Source organism: Eptesicus fuscus, chromosome 14 (assembly GCF_027574615.1).
Source record: "Eptesicus fuscus isolate TK198812 chromosome 14, DD_ASM_mEF_20220401, whole genome shotgun sequence".
Classification (NCBI taxonomy): domain Eukaryota; kingdom Metazoa; phylum Chordata; class Mammalia; order Chiroptera; family Vespertilionidae; genus Eptesicus; species Eptesicus fuscus.
In genome coordinates, this window is record NC_072486.1 from 23,829,702 (window position 1) to 23,849,229 (window position 19,528).

General features: G+C 39.4%; 1 protein-coding gene across 1 annotated transcript in view; it reads left to right on the forward strand.

Annotated features, from left to right (window-relative positions):
* COL28A1 (collagen type XXVIII alpha 1 chain) overlaps positions 1 to 19,528 on the forward strand; it is a 144,916-nt gene that overhangs the window by 55,502 nt on the left and 69,886 nt on the right. The window contains exons 16-24 of the mRNA XM_054726173.1: positions 2,126 to 2,194; positions 3,210 to 3,278; positions 5,082 to 5,153; positions 5,898 to 5,966; positions 7,731 to 7,802; positions 14,195 to 14,263; positions 14,880 to 14,948; positions 18,414 to 18,482; positions 18,681 to 18,749. Coding sequence (XP_054582148.1) covers positions 2,126 to 2,194; positions 3,210 to 3,278; positions 5,082 to 5,153; positions 5,898 to 5,966; positions 7,731 to 7,802; positions 14,195 to 14,263; positions 14,880 to 14,948; positions 18,414 to 18,482; positions 18,681 to 18,749 — 627 coding nt within the window. The remainder of the gene's footprint in view (positions 1 to 2,125; positions 2,195 to 3,209; positions 3,279 to 5,081; positions 5,154 to 5,897; positions 5,967 to 7,730; positions 7,803 to 14,194; positions 14,264 to 14,879; positions 14,949 to 18,413; positions 18,483 to 18,680; positions 18,750 to 19,528) is intronic.

The window sequence follows — 19,528 nt, forward strand, 5'->3', positions numbered from 1 at the left end:
TGGACTACTGAAAAAGTGAAGAAGAATTCCTTCTTATAAAGGCTCAATATTTTAAAACTTGGCTTTCTTAAATTGTTTAGACTGCTTCACCTTCATCAACCAGAGAAAGGGAATACTAATTGTACTTTTTGAAATGAGCAAGCAGTTGTATGATATAGTTAGAAAAAGGACATTTGTAATAAAATAATCATATTTCTGTAACCATTATATGCATTGTCATGGTTTGTGGGGTGCAAGCAAAACAAAATCTTAGTTTTTTTTCTCTCATCATCCCTTTAAACTTTTTTTCATTAGGGGAAGATTTTTCTTTGTTGTACCACAGAAAGAAATTATCACCAGGCTATACACTTGTCTTATCACTTTTAAGTTAGTAGAAAGTTTTAGGGTCACTCTAAGTTACAAATCACAGTTTTAATTGTACAATGAAAACTATCTAGTCAATGTATAAATCTTCCTTTCAATCTTTCCTCATCTGGTATGAGCTGCATGGACAACCTGTGGTCCATGGGAAGGTCTGTGCCTCTCCTCCCTCCTGGCTGAGTCAAGGCTGGAGGAGAGGATGAGTACAGAAATTCTGTCTTGACTGCTCCATTGTCAGGTGGCTTTGGGTCCTCTGGTCTTGGCAGATTTTGATTTTGACACACTTTCTCATGGGGATCCGGCACTGGCCCCTGCCTTTGCCCCTCCTAGGACATGGATAAAGGACTCTCTTCCTCCAGCGATTTCTCCCATCAGCCTCTGCTCTTCTGGAGGTTTACTCTATACCGACTCTTTCTGTTGGAGTTCCATTACTCTTCCAGACCCTCTTGGACAGGACTCAAAACAGCTCCAGGTCTACTCTGGTCCACAGAAAAAAACTCACGTGGCCTTTGTACAAGCCCTGATGCTCAGGCTGATCCCACGCCAGCTATGTCACAGTCCACTTTAGCTTTCTTAGACATGAGTCAGACGCTGGCCCTTGTGAGTAAAATAGGTGAAGGGATTAAGCAAAACAAAACAAAACTCATAGATACAGACAATAGTATGGTGATTACCAGAGAGAAAGGAGGGCTGGAAGAATGAGGGGTGGGGGAGGTTGAAGAGGGTAAAGGGGGAATAAATGGTGGTGTAAGGAGACTTGACTTTGGGTGGTGAACACATAATAGAATATACAGATGATGTATTATAGAATTGTAACTTATAGAACTTTATTAACCAATATATTCAATAAAAAGAGGGCTCTTAAAATATAAAATTTAGTCACCCTTTTTTTGTTTGTTTAAAAAAACATCAAGATCTTCAAGTGGTTTCATTGAAGTTCCCTTTCTAGAATGGGGTACCAAACAAAGCAACTTAAACCCTTCTCATCTTCTCCAAAGAAAAAATTTTATGATTCCTTTCTCCAAAGAACTTTATAAATGCTATCCCTTTCCCCCTTTTAGTGTTGTCCTCACCTACAACATGGATGAGAGTCAAATGTTTGAACAGGTATCAGTTTAGTGTCTGCTGCCTATTGTATCTTTCAACCTAGGTCAAACCTTCATTTTAACATCTTGATATATACCATTGGTACAGCTGGTTGCTAGCATGTGACGGAGGTGTGAAATGGGTTAACAAGATGAAGAGTTATTTCTTTTCTTTAGAACTTCAAGCTGGAGTGGTGGCTCTGCTCATCAGGGCTTCAGGCTTCTTCATTATTGTCCACCTGCCATTCTGAGGGTGCACTTTCTTCCTCCACAGGAAAAACACCATGTCTTCACTTCATCCACTGGAAAACGGTGTAGGGGAGGAGGAGGCATACTTCTAGCTTTAGCATGGACTGGAAATTACACACATCACTTCCATTCCCATTCCATTGGCCAGAATCCAGTCACATGGCAACACCTGGCTGTCACGGGGACTAGGAAATGTGGTCTTTATTCCAGGCAGCCATGTGGGCCAGCTGAAATTTCTCTTACCATGGGAGAAGGGAAGAATGCATTTCATGATTCAACTAGCAGCCTCTGCTATCCCATTCAACTAATATTGACTATTAGTAATTCATTATGGGACATGAACTAAACTCACTTTAGAGGATTGGAAACTCTTATCCACATTTCTTCTTAATTTCACTAATACTATTAAATTTTTTATTTTTATTTTAAAGGGAATCCAAGGCCTTATTGGTCCCCCTGGTCCTCAAGGACCCCCAGGACAGGGCTCACCTGGTTCCAAGGTAACTTTCTCAATGAGGAAGGAATTTCATATGTCTATAAATATACTGGCTGTTTTCTGGGCAGTGGTCAGGCATTTGGAAGACTGCAGATGAAATGAACTTAAAAATCAGAGATCTCTACTTAATGTAAAATCTAACTGATAATCCTAATGGTGTAGAAAATGTAATATATATTCCTTATGCTCTTAGAAGCTTTATTTAAACAATCTTCAATTATTGTTTTCTTTGTTACTTTTACTTATGAGACCTTATTCTAGCATCTCAAGCAGTAATATCAGTAGGAACTACCTGTGGTTATATGCCTCTTTGGACTGACTCATTTTTATTCTCACCAGCACTTCCACAGTAGGTCCAACCGCTAAAACATTTACTTAAAGATATGGAGTCAGAAATGACCCAACAAATAAACATTTTCTATAAACAGGAATCAAATTATCTCCTAAATTAGAACTATTATTTATCCCTTGGGGAGAGGTATGACACCTATTTCTAATTAGCTGTCCTTAATGTTGCTTCAAAAAATCATTAATCATTGTTAAATAAATAAAACACTTCTCTGAGAAGTCTCACCTTCAAGCCCACTCATTAGCGATGCCCATGTGAGAAGCAGCTTAATAGACTGCTGTTACTGTCCTTGAGATGCCTGATTCCGGGCACATCATCAGAAGCGCAGGTTGTTCTCTCTGGTTATGATACTGCTTTTGATCATCGGTCATCTTGATTTCTCATGTGTCAATTTTGGTTGTTCTACAATATAACTATCATTTCCAGGGACTCTTTATGGGGGGCCCGGGGGGTCCTTACAATCAATGTTGAGTATGTTACATAGCCTATACTTTAAGCCAGATCATTCCACATTCCAAATGTGGTGGGGTAAAGTATATATGTGAATTGAGCACATGAAGCTCAGTGTTCTCTTATTTTGTTGATATAAGACAACTCTTAGGAGATCAAAGAAGGAATTTTTATTTAGCTGCCTTGGTCAAATACTCTTCAAATACTCTTTCCTTATTAGGGAGAAGTAGGCCAGATAGGACCTCCAGGCCCTAGAGGACCAGTGGGGATTGGAGTACAAGGTCCAAAGGTGAGTTGACCATGCTGCTCAGAAGCATTTAGATGATTTATGTGATATTATGTAAAGTTTCATTTATATCCAAATGAAATACAGATCATGCATGTGTCATCTAACTGTTCCTTTACCGGTGTAGAGTGTTTATTCAGAAAAGGGTCTGATGCTCAGTATAACTCTTATTGTTAAAGAAAAACCAAAAATTGGTCTATTTTAATGACTGCTACTTGTCTTATTTATTTACTTATTCATTTATTAGCACCACAGGCTCTATTTTTGGCACAGAGTGATTATTTAGAACAGTGGTCGGCAAACTCATTAGTCAACAGAGCCAAATATCAACAGTACGACGATTGAAATTTCTTTTGAGAGCCAAATTTTTTAAACTTAAACTTCTTCTAATGCCACTTTTTCAAAATAGACTCTCCCAGGCCGTGGTATTTTGTGGAAGAGCCACACTCAAGGGGCCAAAGAGCCGCATGTGGCTCGCGAGCCGCAGTTTGCTGACCACTGCTTTAGAACATTATCGCCTGCCATATTATAAAACCAAGCACCTAGTAGTTAGGATTTCAGTAAAGGCTACTTCCCTTCCTTTGTTTTATGGTTTCGTAAGCAATCCATTCCCTAAATCTAAAGTGTGTCCAGCCCACTTCTGTTACCCAATAATTTTATATGTCAACATGCTATTTGTTTCCCTTGCTTTTGTTTTTTGAATTTAAGGTGATCCTTGAACAATGTGGAACATAAGGGTGTAGACTCCCTCCAACAACTTTTGACTTCCCCTAAAGCAAATTGTCCCTTGGTATCTGTGGGGGTATTGGTTCCAAGACCTCCATAGACATCAAATTTTTGGAGACTTGAGTGCCTTACATAAAATGGCATAGAAGAATGCATACAGTTGGCTGTCCGCATACACGAATTTCCAATCATAGACAATTTCACTGTACTTTATTTTCAGTAGCTTTTTTAGTTTGGTTTAGTTGAAATGCCTTTCAATTATCTTTAATATATTTTGCTTGTAATAAATGCAATAAGGACAATTTTATACTTTTTGAAGGTAGCATGTGTTTTCTCTGAATATATTAAAGAACTTATTCTTAATCATAAATTAACTTGAATTGTTGAGCATTAGAGCTGGAAGTGATGTTAAGTCTCCAATTTTTTCATGTCACTTTTATATTCATTTCTCAGGATTGCTGTAACAAAGTACCCCAAACTGTGTGGCTTAATAGAATAAGAATTTATTGTCTCATAGTTCTGGGGACAATAAATAGAAAAATCGAAGTGTGTGCAGGGTCATGCCTTCTCCAAAACCTGTAGGGAAGAATCCTTCTTTGCTTCTTTTTAGCTTGTGGTGGCCAATCCTGGCATTCCTTGGCTTGCAGCTACATCACTCTAATCTTTGCCTCTGTTGCCACACGGTATTCTCCCTATGTGTCTATCTTCACATGGTGTTTTCCTCTTTTTATAAGGACACCAGTCATACTAGATTGGGGCCCACGCTAATGACCTCATCTTAACTTGATCGCATCTGGAAAGACCCTATTTCTGAAAAAGGTCACATTCACAAGCACCATGGGTTAGGACTTCAATGTATCTTTTTTGTGGTTAATTCAACCCATAACAAACAACATCATCCAAAACTGAGACCCAGAGAGGTTAAGTAATTTTTCCAAGGTCAAATAGTTTACTAGTAAGTACTATTTAGATTTCGAGGCTTTTCTCAGACACTATAAGATATATCTAATGGCAAGTACTGCAAAATGGGGGTGCATGATAAACATGAACTGGGAAATAAAATCTTTGCTTATCCACCAGGGGGCGCCAGGCTCAATAGGGCTCCCAGGACAGCCAGGAGTACCAGGGGAAGATGGAGCTGCAGGGAAGAAGGTAACTACGTTTCCATATTCCCCAGGGTAAAAACTACTGAACCACACTATACCTCGGTCCTACAGGACCTCAAGTTAAACCATCCAGGACAAACTTAGTCTTAAAAAAACAACAACCCACAAGTCTAAATTTCCTTGTTCACTTACTCCAGAGAGAAAGAGAGCACCAAGCCAAAAGGTAAGTAGTGTTTCACACTTCTGCCTTCTCTCAGTGTTTTGGACATGACATTCTCCAGTGACCTAGTCTTTCTGGGATTCCTAGAAAGTACTTTACTTTAAACTTAGAGAAAAACATCTTCTCCCCCCCCACCCCCCCTAAAAGGAGCATCTGTAAATGTATTCAGGAAGTAAGGCCATTATAAAGATTTCCTAAAGTACTTTGAGTGGACATGTGAAATACTCATTTTTCAATATAAGCAGTGAAAAACAGCAGATGGAAAGGCTGAAGATCTTTCTTGTTTTCTTTAAAAAACACAAACCACCAAATGTGAATGATGAGCCAAAAGAAATTGGCGAATAAATTGGCCTTTTTCATGATATTTCCAACTGCTCTGAGCTAAACTGGAGTTTGATATTAATTTATTCAAGTTGGCAAATTTCCAAATTAATTTTGAGAGTAGAGTTAAGGTCTGGCCTGCTTTGGAGGGTCTCAGCAGAGAAGCCACTGGCCATGAGAAGAGACAAGGTGGGCTGATGTATAATGTCTACGAAGGGTCAGCTAAGACATCAGTATCCTTCCCTCCAGGGAGAAGCGGGGCTTCCAGGAACAAGAGGCCCAGAGGGAGCACCTGGAAAAGGACAACCTGGCCCCAAGGTATGGAACTGACAGTGTTGGGGAAGCAGACTGCCTGTGTTCTGGTCCTGATACTAAGGAGCCGACTTAGGAAAAACTTATTGTTATTCTTGCTGTGTCAAATGTGTTTACTTCTAGCTTAAAGTTATGGATACTAGCTTGTGAGCTATGGAAGAAAGCAAGTATGTATTATTCATTTTTATTTCCCAACATCTATTATAAGACCCAGCTTATACAAAGAGTTCAACACAGGTTTTTCTTAATAAATAGCCAGACTGAATTTAAAAACACATAGGAAGGGAAAAGAAGGCTTGAGATACATCCTTGAGACCTGAAAGCCCATAGATTTTCTTTAACTATTTATGGAACTTCACACGGTAATAAGAAATACCACCTTAGTAAGTGGCAATTTTACTTTCACAACACAGAATAAATTTATTTTATACATTGTAGAAATGCTAGTGAATGCCATCTTTATATGTCATGACAAGAATATCTAAATTCATCAGTAGGACCATTAGTGACATAACCCAGAGTTCTAAGGTGCCAGATGTCCCTGCAGTTTTTATGTAGAGTCACCAATGCCCATATAAAGCTTTTGAAGAATTCAATATGAGGAAAGTAAAAGTAAAATCTGTACACTTATTAGTACTTTATTTATAATTGTATTAAAATAGTAATGGACTGCTTAAGAAGTTTATGTCTTGAAAAATATTGGCTAAAATTGAGTCCTTACCCTTAAATATGAGAATTTGAAATTTAAAAATATTTGTAGAGTTTCAAACAATTTTATTTATTGACTTACCAGATTATAAAAGATCTTGGGGGGGGGTGCAGGGGATGTGGACAGAGAATACCTTTTTAATTAACATCATGCAAACATATAGAAATGCTTGCCTACTAACATTCAAGAGAACTAATGTATTCTAGAATGTACTTTTGGAACATAGACCCTTGAATTAATAACTGAAGTTGAAAGAATGAATGATATCTCTGAGAAACAGAGCTGAGGTTTGAATTTCATCCTGTATAGTAGCTGGAGAAAGAATATTCAGAGCAGAACAAAGATAAGCAGAAGAGTTGCCATGTTAGGGAAACCAAGGAGGAAGGGTTTCAAAGGGTGGTACATGCCACCCCCCAAGCAAGGAGGATGTGCATTGGAAAGAGAGGCCACTGGATCTGTGGCTTTGAGGTGACCTGTGGCTTATGGAAGGATAGAGGAGAAGAAATGCTTGGAGGTTTCTGAATGAAGATGAAACAGTTCTTCTGAGAGAGCGTCAGTGGGCAACCAGGCTGGGGAACAGTCAGTAGGCAGCTTCTAGCTCTGCCCCAGGTTAATGCCCACATATCTCTCTACCAACAGAATTATCAGTCTCCTTCGGGAGGAAGAACTATATTCCCTATGGAGGAATAAATGGGGCTGAATTTGAAAAAGATCTCATTTTATGTTTTAAAGCTGAAACAGCATGGAAGCTGAAGAAACACCTATTCAAAGACCAAGGGTGCAAAAGAAATGTGAATTCAAAAAGTCCCCAAAGAAAGACACTGAACTTAGTTTTTTTTTTTTTTTTTTTATTAAATCATATTGAATAAATGGTGAAGACCGAACAATTCTGAAGTACCCAATACAATCAAGAACATCCACAAACCCTGTGTGACTGAGCTGGGCTGGGGCACATCACTTTAAAATTGTCATTAGCTAAGAATGTGGCCCTGAAATGGTTGCTATATGATTGAGGAGGGTTTGTTAATACGACAACTATATTCTCCTAATTATTTTGTCAGGGTGATGAAGGAAAGAAAGGGAGCAAAGGAAATCAAGGACAGAGGGGATTTCCGGGACCCGAAGGGCCGAAGGTAAGTTTTTATACTCTCACTTTTGCATTGGGGAGCTTGTAATTGTGTCTGGTTTTAATAGAATATTAGATTTCTACCACAAATCTGATTTCCAACTTCCTCCTCAACAAATACAAACCAGAACTCCTAAATGAAAAAGGCTTTAGGAAATATACTATTCCAGACTGCAATAGAATGGAATAAAGAGATTGCATAAAATATGTACTCTTCATGGGAATATTTATGCTTCTAAGAGAGAATCTGCAGTCCTCTCTACCAACAATCAAATATTCAGAAGTTGTGATGAAGTTAGGAGATACCAATTCTCTGGCATCTTGCTCTACTGAACAACTTACAAGGTCCCAGGCTGAGAGGCGGTGCCGAGGGGATGACGAGTGGGACTACAGAAGGCAGGAGAGTGGGGTTCTCACCCTGCCCCTCCCCGGAACCTTCCAGGCCAATTGTTTCAATCACAAAAAAAAAGTAATAATAGCATCTATTTCACAGGGTTGTTGGGAAGACTAAAACTGTTAATAAAACACTCAGCCCAGTTCCTGGCACATAGTGAGAGTTCAATAATGCAGTTATTTAAAGGGAGCAAAATCAATACTGTGAAATGTGAAATAAGGAGAGACTTATTCCTGATAAACTATCCAGGACAGGGAGCTGAGGGAGAAGTAAAGGAAATTGTGAGGCAAGCATTTAGGTATGTGTCCTGACTTAGCAAGAGAGAATATTGAGATCATTTGGATGTGTCGGGAAACAGAAATGGCAAACCTAAAAGAGTTCAGGCCTCTAGGAAGATGCTAATTGTAAAAAGAGATAAGGAGCAGACTATTAAAGAACAACTAAAAAAAAAAAAAAGGTACTCGCATGATGAGAGCAGGTACAAAACAAAGCATCCCTCGTCGACCAGTGATTCTTTTTTTTTAAATTTTATTATTGAGAGTATTACAGATGTCCCCCATATTCTCCCCTTTGCCCCCCTCCACCCATTTCCCATCCCCACACAGGCTTCACCTGTCTATTGTCTGTGTCAGTGAGCTATGCATATATGCTCATAAATTCTTTGGTTAATCTCTTACTGCCCTCCTTCCCGCCTTCCCTGTGAGATCATCAGTCTGTTTTATGCTTCCATGTCTGTGGTCCTCTCTTGTTCGTCAATTTATTTTGTTCCTTGGAATCCACATATAAGTGAGATCATGTGATACTTGTCTTTCTCTGACTGGCTTATTTCGCTTAGCATAATATTCTCCAGGCCCATCCATGCTGTCTCAAAGGGTAAGAGAAACTTCTTTTTTACAGCTGCCTAGTGTTCCATTGGGTAAATGTACCACAGCTTTTTTATCCATTCATATACTGATGGAGACTTGGGCTGTTTCCAGATCTTAGCTATTGTAAATAATGCTACTATGAACTTAGGGGAGCATATATTCTTTCTGATTGGTTTTTCCATTTTTTAAGGATATATTCCTAGAAGTGGGGTCACTGGGTCAAATGGCAATTCCATTGTTAATTTTTTGAGGAACCTCCATACTATTTTCCATAGTGGTTGCACCAGTCTGCATTCCCACCAGCAGTGTACTAGGGTTCCCTTTTCTCCACATCCTCACCAGCACTTGTCATTTGTTAATTTGTTGATGGTAGCCATTCTGACAAGTGTGAGGTGACACCTCATTGTCATTTTAATTTGTATCTCTCTGATGACTAGTGACGTTGAGCATTTTTTCGTATGTCTGTTTGCCATCTGTATGTCATTTTTGGAGAAATGGTTATTCAGGTGCTTTGACCATTTTTTAATTGGATTGTCTTCCTCCTGATGAGTTGTATGAATTCTTTGTATATTTTAGAAATTAACCTCTTATCATCGGCAAATATGTTCTCCCATAGAGTGGGCTCCCTTTACATTTTGAGGATGGTTTCTTTATATCAAACTATACTACAAAGCCACTGTAATCAAAACAGCCTCATATTGGCACAAGAACAAGCATATAGATCAATGGAACAGAACAGAGATCCCAAAATCAACCTATGCCATTATGGTCAATTAATATTTGACAAAGAAGACAAGAGCATACAATAGAGTAAAGATCATTTCTTCAATAAATGGTGTTGGGAAAATTGGACAGGTACATGCTAAAAAATGAAACTAGACCACCAATTTACACCATACACAAGAATAAACTCAATATGCATAAAATACTTAAATGTACGTTATGAGATCATAAAAATCCTAGAAGAAAATATAGGCAGTAAAATCACAGACATCTCACGTAGCAAAATATTCATGGATACATCTCCCAGGGCAAGAGAAACAAAAGAGAAAAAAGGACAAATGGGACTACATCAACCTAAAAAGCTTCTGCACAGCAATAGACCAGTGTCCCTCAGTATCCCCCAAAGAGCTTGTTACAAATCCCTATTTCTTGGCACCATGCCCAGAGATCTAAGTAGGTGAAGTGGCACCAGGATCTGATTTTCTTAAATAAGTGCCTTCTGCTGCAGGTAGTTCAAGCAGCACATGATGAGAAATTCCACTTTATAAGAAATGTGTTATATTATTATTAATAACAGTGACTACTCTATGTGTCTCAGTTACTCTTATTCAAAGTGAATATTTTTCTGTATTTTTAAATAAAGCTCTTTTTTTGATGAAGAACTGCTATATTTGAAAGCATAAGCAAATCTTAATACAGGGTCTTTAAAAAATGTATACCTTCTAGGTATATAACTATGTATTTAAAAGTACAGTAATTGGCCTCTTAAAAAAAGTAGAGTAGATTAACCCTTTGCACTCGCTTGCTTTTTTCTCGATTCCTTTATTCTAATGCTAACCGTGTCGAGTCTCACTCGACATCCGAGTGCAAAAGGTTAAATCTGGAAGCATAACTTTGCTCTGGTCTTAGTGAAAAATTTAACAGGTTAGTGTTTTATGTCTTTGCCATAGGATTGAACTGGGTGGTTGGTTATCTGTTGCTATAATCCTGGTGTGTCATGTGCCATTGCCTTGTAGTTTTGGAATTAAGGGTGGGCACATACATGCATTGGCATGATCTGGGCCCTAGTAGGCCGGTGTGCTCAGCTGTCCAACATATTAGGGACTCTGCAGAGCAGGAGGCCTCAGCTGTGGCTCAGGGCAGGAGTCATTACCAGTGACTCTCCCAAAGGAGGCAGGAGATCAAACGGGCAGCTCATGATCTTAGAATAGTTCATTCTTTAAGGCAGGAGGAAGCAAACTTTTTTTCTTTTATTAAATCCTCATGGAGGATATGCTTACTGATTTTAGAGAGAGAGGGAAGGGAAGGGAGGGAGGTTGGGGGAAGGGAGAGGGAGAATAGGGGAGATAGGGGGAGAAAGGGAGAATCATAGATGTGAGAGAAAACATTCATTGGTTGCCTCCTTTATGTGCCCCACTGGGGATCGAACCCACAACCTAGGTATGTGCTCTGTCCAGGAATTGAACTCACAATCACTATATGAGACAATGCTCCAACCATACCGGCCAGGGCAGGCGGAGGCAAATTTTTTGGTAGATGTGTAGGTAGTAAATATTATAGGCTTTGCAGGCCAAGGAGCAAAATTGAAGGTATTATATACACACTTTATTAACAGCCATTTAAAAATGTGAAAGCCATTTTTAGCCCCTGGCTGTACAAAGCCAGATGGCAGATGGGATTTGGCCCACAGGTTGCAGTTTGCTGCACCTGTTCTATATCAGCAATTTCTAAACTATTTGATTACGCATCTGTAATAGTAAAAAATATATTGACCACACTCCAATATAGTTTTATTTTTAATTATAATTTTTATTCATAAACTACCATATTAATATCATAGGTTTATCTAAATAATTGAAAATTTAAAAGATGAGATAAAAATTATAGTGTAGCCCTAATATTATCTTCTAATAATGCCAAATGGGTCATTTTAAACACATTGTAGGGAGTGTGCGCCCTCTTTTAATGATAATTGCTCTGCATAGTGTGTTTTGGGGAGGTAATGGCACCTATATCAGAATCAAAAGAGGTGCCTCATAAAAATTCATATTCCTGGGCCCAGCCCCTAGATCTATTGAATTAAAATATCTGGGAATGATCATCAGTAGATAACCAGATAAAGAAGATGTGGAATATATATACAATGGAATATTACTCAGCCATTACAAAGAATGAAATCTTATCATTTGTGACAGCATGTATGGACGTAGAGGGTATTATGCTAAGTGAAATAAGTCAGACAGGTAAAGACAAATACCATATGATTTCACTTATATGTATAATTTAAAAACAAAATAAATAAACAAAATAGAAACATATCATAGATATAGAGAACTGACTGATGGTGGGTAGATGTTAGGTGGGTTGGAGGGCTGGGTAAAAATGGTGAAGGGATAAAGAAGTACAAATTGGCAGTTACAAATCAACCACGGGATGTAAAGAACAGCACAGGGAATACAGCCAACAATCCTACCTAATAATAGACAAATATGCAAATTGACCATACCTCCGACACACCCACAAGCCACGCCCACCATCCAATCAGAGCGAGTATGCAAATTAACCCAACCAAGATGGCTACAGCCACCGAGAGCAAGGTTTCCTAGGTAACAGAGGAAGCCAAGCTTTCCGCCTGCCCTTGCCAGGCCTAAGCCTCCACTCAAGCTACAAAGTTTCAATTATAGAAGGTAAACAAATTCAAACAGAAATGGCGGCAGAACGGAGCTTGAGAGAGCAGGCCAGGGTTATCTCTGGCAACAGGGGAAGCAAAGCTTTCCGCACACCCTGGCTGGGTTCACCCGCTTAAGGCTACAAAGTTTCAATTATAACCCCAACAGAAATGGCTGCCGACCGCGGAGGGAGCCCCAGGCTTGGCTCCGCTCCAGGCTACAAAGTTTCAATTGTAGAAGGAAAATAAATTCCAGATACCAGGGCCTCCACAGGGGTTGCCAGGGGGCGTGGCCGGCCTGCAAACCACCACAGGCCCCTCGATTAGGCCGCCCCACGCCCCAAGGGAACCCCACCCTGATCAGGGACACCCTTCAGGGCAAACCAGCTGGCCCCCACCCCTGTACCAGGCCTCTATCCTATCTAATAAAAGAATAATATTCAGATTGATCATCACTGCAACACACAATATAGCTGCCCCCATGTGGTCAAAGATCCTGCCCCCATGTGGACACAAGATGGCAACCACAAGATGGCCAGCAGGAGAGGGTAGTTGGGAGGCACCCAGCCTGCAAGGGAGGGCAGTTGAGAAGGACCAGGCCTACAAGGGAGGGCAGTTGGAGGTGATCAACCCTGCAGGAGAGGGCAGTTAGGGGTGACCAGGCCGGCAGAGGAGGGAAGTTGGGGGCAAACAGGCTGGCAGCGGAGTGGTTAGGGGGTGATCAGGCTGGCAGGCAGAAGCGGTTAGGGGCAATCAGAAAGGCAGGCAGGCAAGCAGTTGGGAGCCAGCAGTCCTGGATTGTGAGAGGGATGTCCGACTGCCCGTTTAGGCCTGATCCCTCGAGGGGTCCCAGATTGGAGAGGGTACAGGCTGGGCTGAGGGACAACCCCCTCCTTGCACGAATTTCGTGCACCGGGCCTGTAGTGTTGTAATAACTATGTATGGTGCCAGTTGGGTACTAAACTTACTGGGGCGATCAGTTTATAAATGTCTAACCACTATGCTGTACACCTGAAACTAATATAATATTGAATGTCAACTAGAGTTGGGAAAATTTTTTAAAAAAATATCTCTGGGACTGAAACCCGGGATTCTGTATTTTACCAAATTCCTCTGGTGATTACTCCCTAAAATTTTATAATAATTGGTCTAGAACTGGGTGGGACAGAGATACTGCTTGATATTTCAAATTGAGACAGCAAAAATTATTGAGAAATATTTTAATTTTTCTATCTGAAAATAATTTTTTTTACCATAAACTCTCTACTTCTAAGGTGGAATATGAGATTGCTTACAATGGAAGACTGACACAAAACAAAATAACAAAGGAAAAGTTATAAACTATAAGAAACATTATTCATCTACCAAGTATACCCCAAAACTTATGCTGAAGATACTTGTTATAATTGAACAAATATTTCCCTCTGACCTCCCTGGCCTACTACAGAAGGGAAACACCATGCAGTGCATCATTTTCATTAGCTAATAAAAGGATGCACAAGAGATAAAACTTTCCTAATACTCAGGAATTAGTTGAGTACATTTATTAAAGGCATTGAAATCTTAGTTATCAATAACTTTAGTTGTGGTTTAACAAAGATGTAAAAATATTTCACATTCGTCTGTAAAATAGACGGGTCATGATATTTTAAAATGCTGGAAACACATTTCTATGTTTTTCCTAATGTAATTCCTGTATATAGTTTTCTTTTGCTTGAAATGTAATGAGTATTTTTCTCTGCTTTTAGGGTGAACCAGGGGTTATGGGCCCTTTTGGAATTCCTGGAGCATCAATTCCTGGACCACCTGGACCGAAGGTATGCATTCTTGGCAAGATATTTTTTCTTTTTCTTAGACAATTGGGAAGTGGGGGGGTGTGGAATTCATGATACCGGTCAACTAGAATTTTAGTTTTGGAAGAACCCAAGCTATTATGTAGTTCAACTCTGATATAGCACAATTAAGCAAACTAAAGACCAGCAGCAAATATAAGATTACAAACCAGATTTCTGTTCCTGGTCTTGAACTTGTCACTTCACCTTGAATTACCTCCCCCAAATTCTAGACCTTAGAGCAGGTAAGAATTTACTGTGTTTATTCAGAAGAATCTTCTAAGATTTATAATCAGGAAGTGTGACAGAAAAGAAATCCTCTCAGATTTGAGGGCATCCCCAGACATTCTTACAGCCTAAACGTTTGTGTCAAATTAGCCACCTCTTATTTCAGTGGCCTTTCTTCTAAACCAGCTTAGTAGTTTTTACTGGCAGCTTTTATTTACTTAGGATATGAAATTCTCCTCAAGAAGAATGTTCTCTCTCAAGATCTGATAGTGGTAAATTAGGCCCTTTACAAACCACTTTTTTTGTCCCCTGTCATTGTGGTTTCTCATGCAACCTAAAGTCTGAAACTCTGAACATTATTTGAAATGTCCAGGGAGACAGAGGAGGACCTGGGGTGCCTGGATTTAAAGGAGAACCTGGCATTGCTATTCGAGGACCAAAGGTAGGCTTTATTTCTGTTCTTTTATTTTTATTTTTCTGTATGTGAGAGAATGAAAGTAGATTTAATGCATCATAATTTGGTGACGGAGATGGTTCTACTTCCAGTATGTTGATGAACTCAAATATAAGAATATACTATTCCCTTTAGTAAAAAACCAAGTCAACGGATCATTTATTTTTCATGAATGCAGAGGATCATTTATTTTTCCTAAATGTCATCCATCTTTCTGAGTTATTTTAGATGAAAATGCAAATAATTATAGAAGACAGCTTTAAGTAGTCATTTCTATTTTTCCATGGCAGCAAAGCCCAGCACTGCAGCAATTTTTAACATTCCAAATGGCAACAAGCACATCCCTGTGTTCATACAGGCTTCAGGGCTCCATAATCAGCACTCACTAAACGAGTAGCATGTTGTTATGTAGCTTTGAAGCTGGCTTCAGTTCTATCAAATTGTCTCTTCTAGACAAAAGGGTCCAAATACTAACATCAGTGATTTTCAAACTTCAAAAAACAAACTTGTGTGTGTAAGAATCATTGATTGGCTGCCTCCTGCCAGTCCACTACTGGAGACAGAGCCCAAAACCCAGGCATGTGCCCTGACTGGGAATCAAACCATAACCTCCTGGATCATAAGTTGATATTCAACTACTGAGCCACACCGGCCGGGCCATGAAAACAAAATTTAGAACCATTTTTGAAATATAATACAAAACCCGTTATGTACTGATCTAAATGTAGGGGTTCTTTCTGAAGGTCAAGGGAGGATCCTAGCATCATTTTTCTTATTCACGTTAACAGTCATCCTTGCTAGGGTGACAATCTTCTGGTTTATTGGGGACAGAGGAGGTTCCAGGGATGTGGGAGGTTCAAGCTGAAACAGAAAGTCCCAGACAAATCAGAACCTTACTCCCCAGACTTTGAGGCACATGGGAACCCAAGTTATGCACAACTCCAGGAGAAAATCCAAATTTCATAATTAAAACTATAAATATGACCTTGATCAAGAACATTTGGGTGATAATTTTTATACTGTTTGATAACTTCCTGGATGTGTGTATTCCTAGATTTATGATTTATAGTTGCTTCTCTCTGCTTATTGCTTACAATAGAAATAAAGTCCAATTAAATATGCAGCTAGGGTTTATAAGCCACACCTTATTTTCTACTGATGGTCATTGGACATTATTGGTGCTAGTATTTTTGGTGCGAGTAAAGTTATTGCCTCTTTACTCCAAGCATTTCTAAATCCCTTGGCCTCTAAAGATGCTCTTTCTGACCTTCTTCCCTAATACATGGGTCTTTAAGCATTTGGGGGGTTAAATGCCTGATGGAAATTTTGTCACATTAATTCAGTTTTTGTGTATTACTTCAGAGAACTCCCAGATCCCCCCGAAAGCTCATTTTAAAACATCAGATTAAGATTTCTGCCCTAATTTGTGTTGAACGAGAGACACTTCAAATTGAATCACTTGGCACGGCATTTTCTTGAATCCAGTGCAAAGAGGCCAAGTGGCAACCTTCCATCGAAAAGTGTGTGGTGAGGAGTCCCAAATAAAAACCCATCTCCTGATACTCTTGTGAACATTAGAAGTAACAAGCTAAGTAAAATTTTTGCAGAAGACAAAGTTCTCTAGGAAAAAAATGTTTATAAACTATTAATGTTTTAATGCTCCCCCCGCCGCCCCGCCCTGCCCAGTGTGGGTGCCAGAGGCTAAATGACAACAGCTGCTGATGATTTGTTATAGGCTTGGCATGTATAAAGAAAAACTGAAAGTAGATTTTTATTCCAATTTTCTTTCAACTTAACCAGGGAGCAGTTACTGCTGTTTGTTGTGGGCCTGCTCCTTGTGTAAGCATGGAGAGAAACAGACATCTTATTTTGGGACATATCCCATGTGGATGCTTAACCTTAATTTAAACACAGTTGAAATAGCAGAATAGATTGCTTCTGAGGAGTGACCACTTTCCTGTAGTTGGAGATACAGCAAAACTCACCTCTCCAGAAGACCTTGCATTTGTTCTCTGTCATACAGCTGTGTGCAGTCATCTTGGGTTTCTGTGGATGATAAATAGTAAATTAAGTTTTAATAGGTGACCACGTGTGTTCTGAACATGACCATTCTTAAGAAGGTTAATCATGTAAAACCAGTCTCTTAGATTAGGAAAAAACAGTTGTTGCATGAGTGGGGGGTGGGGGGCAATGGGGGGATAAGGACACATATGTAATATCTTAATCAATAAAGAAAAACAATAACAACAACAACAAACAGTTGTTGCATTCATGGTTTTCAAAACACTTTTAACTGTCTTACTGCTTAAAGGATATGCTGATTTCCTCCCTGTCCAATCAATCATTCTTGCATAGGAATAGAATTAAGAACGTTTTGGAGAGTTGGATTTTGGCCAACATTTTGGATTAGAAAAATGGCAGTTTGATTCAGGGTTTGCTATTATATAAGCAAAGTATCGAGAGTTCTGCTACTTTTTCCAACCTTGTAAAACAAAGATCTGTCTATTAATAGAGTTTCTTCCTAATGTAAAAGGCAAGAATAATTGATATGTACTGACAAGGGCTATTGCAAGAGTTATCGTAGTAACAATGGAATGTGGTATAAAAGGAATATTACAAGTTTTAAATATAAGTGCAAAAGACTTATATTGAATAAATCTTCTAGGTGTGTCTTCCTCATTTCTATTTTGCTTTCTCCCTCTCCATTTTACTTTCACCAAAAAATGTCTTTAATTTCCATTTGTAGAGAGTACACATCTCAAAACACTTGATTGAGAGGCAATAAGCACATTTCTCTATATCGGAGGCCAGTAGTTACTACTAAAAGTTTTTGATGTCTATGTTTATCACGATAAAGCGATACTTAACAACTTTTTCCTAGGTCTCAAAATATGAACCACTAACTTTGTGTCCTGGCCGTTTATAACTTTTAAAGAAAACTGTTTTAATTTTTTATTTGGGCTTATTTATTCCCCATGTAACTTGGACCCTATTGAGGCCCATCATAATAAATAACATTCACTTATCTTACTTTACACTTCAAATTTTGCTATATATTCTTTTTCTTACAGGATGCTTACTAAATTTTCTCATTTTTATACCTTTTCCTGATGTATGCTGCAGTAAAAATCCATAATTTTAAAAATTAAAATATCAGCAACCAGCTATCTTCTAATTTCTATGAAATGTGTTTTCTATAGAGCACTCAGTTATGGTTCACATATATTATTTCCTACATGCATTTCATGATTCCTACCACATACAAGGAGTAAGACTTATGAAGAGATAATAAGTTACCATATGTAGTAGGATTTCCTTGTAAACATTTCCAAATCATTCCTTTTGCACTTATCAAATCTACTTTTGGCTTATTGAGTTGGTAGTGTGCTTACATTTTACAAGGTGTCCCACAGTTTAGTCTTATGATATCACCTGGTGTTGGAATTTATCCAGGGTGCCCAAGGCCCGCGAGGACCAGTGGGTGCTCCAGGACTCAAAGGAGATGGCTATCCTGGTGTGGCTGTAAGTTTGAGCATTGCTTTTATTTATTTCCTTCTTCCCTGCCCCCCTTCTCCTTGTTTTCCTTCCTTCCTTCCTTCCTTCCTTCCTTCCTTCCTTCCTTCCTTCCTTCCTTTCTTTCTTTCTTTCTTTCTTTCTTTCTTCTTTCTTTTGAATACTGCAAACAAAGTTGCTCACTCTCTCCCTTATCATGACATCTAGGGACCTCGAGGATTACCAGGACCCCCCGGACCAATGGGTTTACGTGGAGTGGGGGACACTGGAGCAAAGGTGAGATTTTAAAGTAGGTAACATAGTAGCTTCTAGACTCGAGGGACGTGATTTTGGTATGTTTATTTATTTTTTATCAGGCATGATAGAAAAGTAGGGGTATCTAAAGAATTGATAAAGTTATTAATCCTCATCCATGGACTTCCTGGGGACCTTGCACTCATTTGAACATGTAGCTTAACTTTATGGTTTTTCTCTTGCTTTCCTTATGGCAATCCCCACGTCCCTTTGCTGCTTTGTCTTCCTGCACCGAGATCAGTGGGTTCAGAGCCCTCCTCTCTTTCCTAGGTGCTCTCATCCCGTCCCATGGCTTTAACCACTAGCCACGTGCCAATGGCACCCCAATTTCTATCTTCCCTGCTCTAAGCTCCAGTCTCACCCCTCTGGTTTCTTCCACACAGCTCCTCTTAGTTTCTCACAGACATCTCTAACCTACCATCCAAATGGAACCTTTGCTTTTCACCCCATTAGCTTGTAAATGGCACTCCCATGCGCCCCACGCTGATGTGATGATACCTGAGTCGTTCTTGGTCCCTTCCTTTCCCCCTCCTTCCTCCACGTCGAGCCCCGTGGTAAATCCTGTCAGTCCTACCTTCAAAACATATCTTGACTCTGGCTGGTTTTCTCCTGCTGCTTCCACTGGGGAAGACTGCCTGGGCCATTAAAATAGCCTCTTCATTGGTCTTCCCTCTTTACCTCTGGCCTGCTATTACCTAGTGGACAGAGGGCTCTTTTGCAACCATAAATCAGATCATATCTCTTTCCTTCTCAAAAAACAC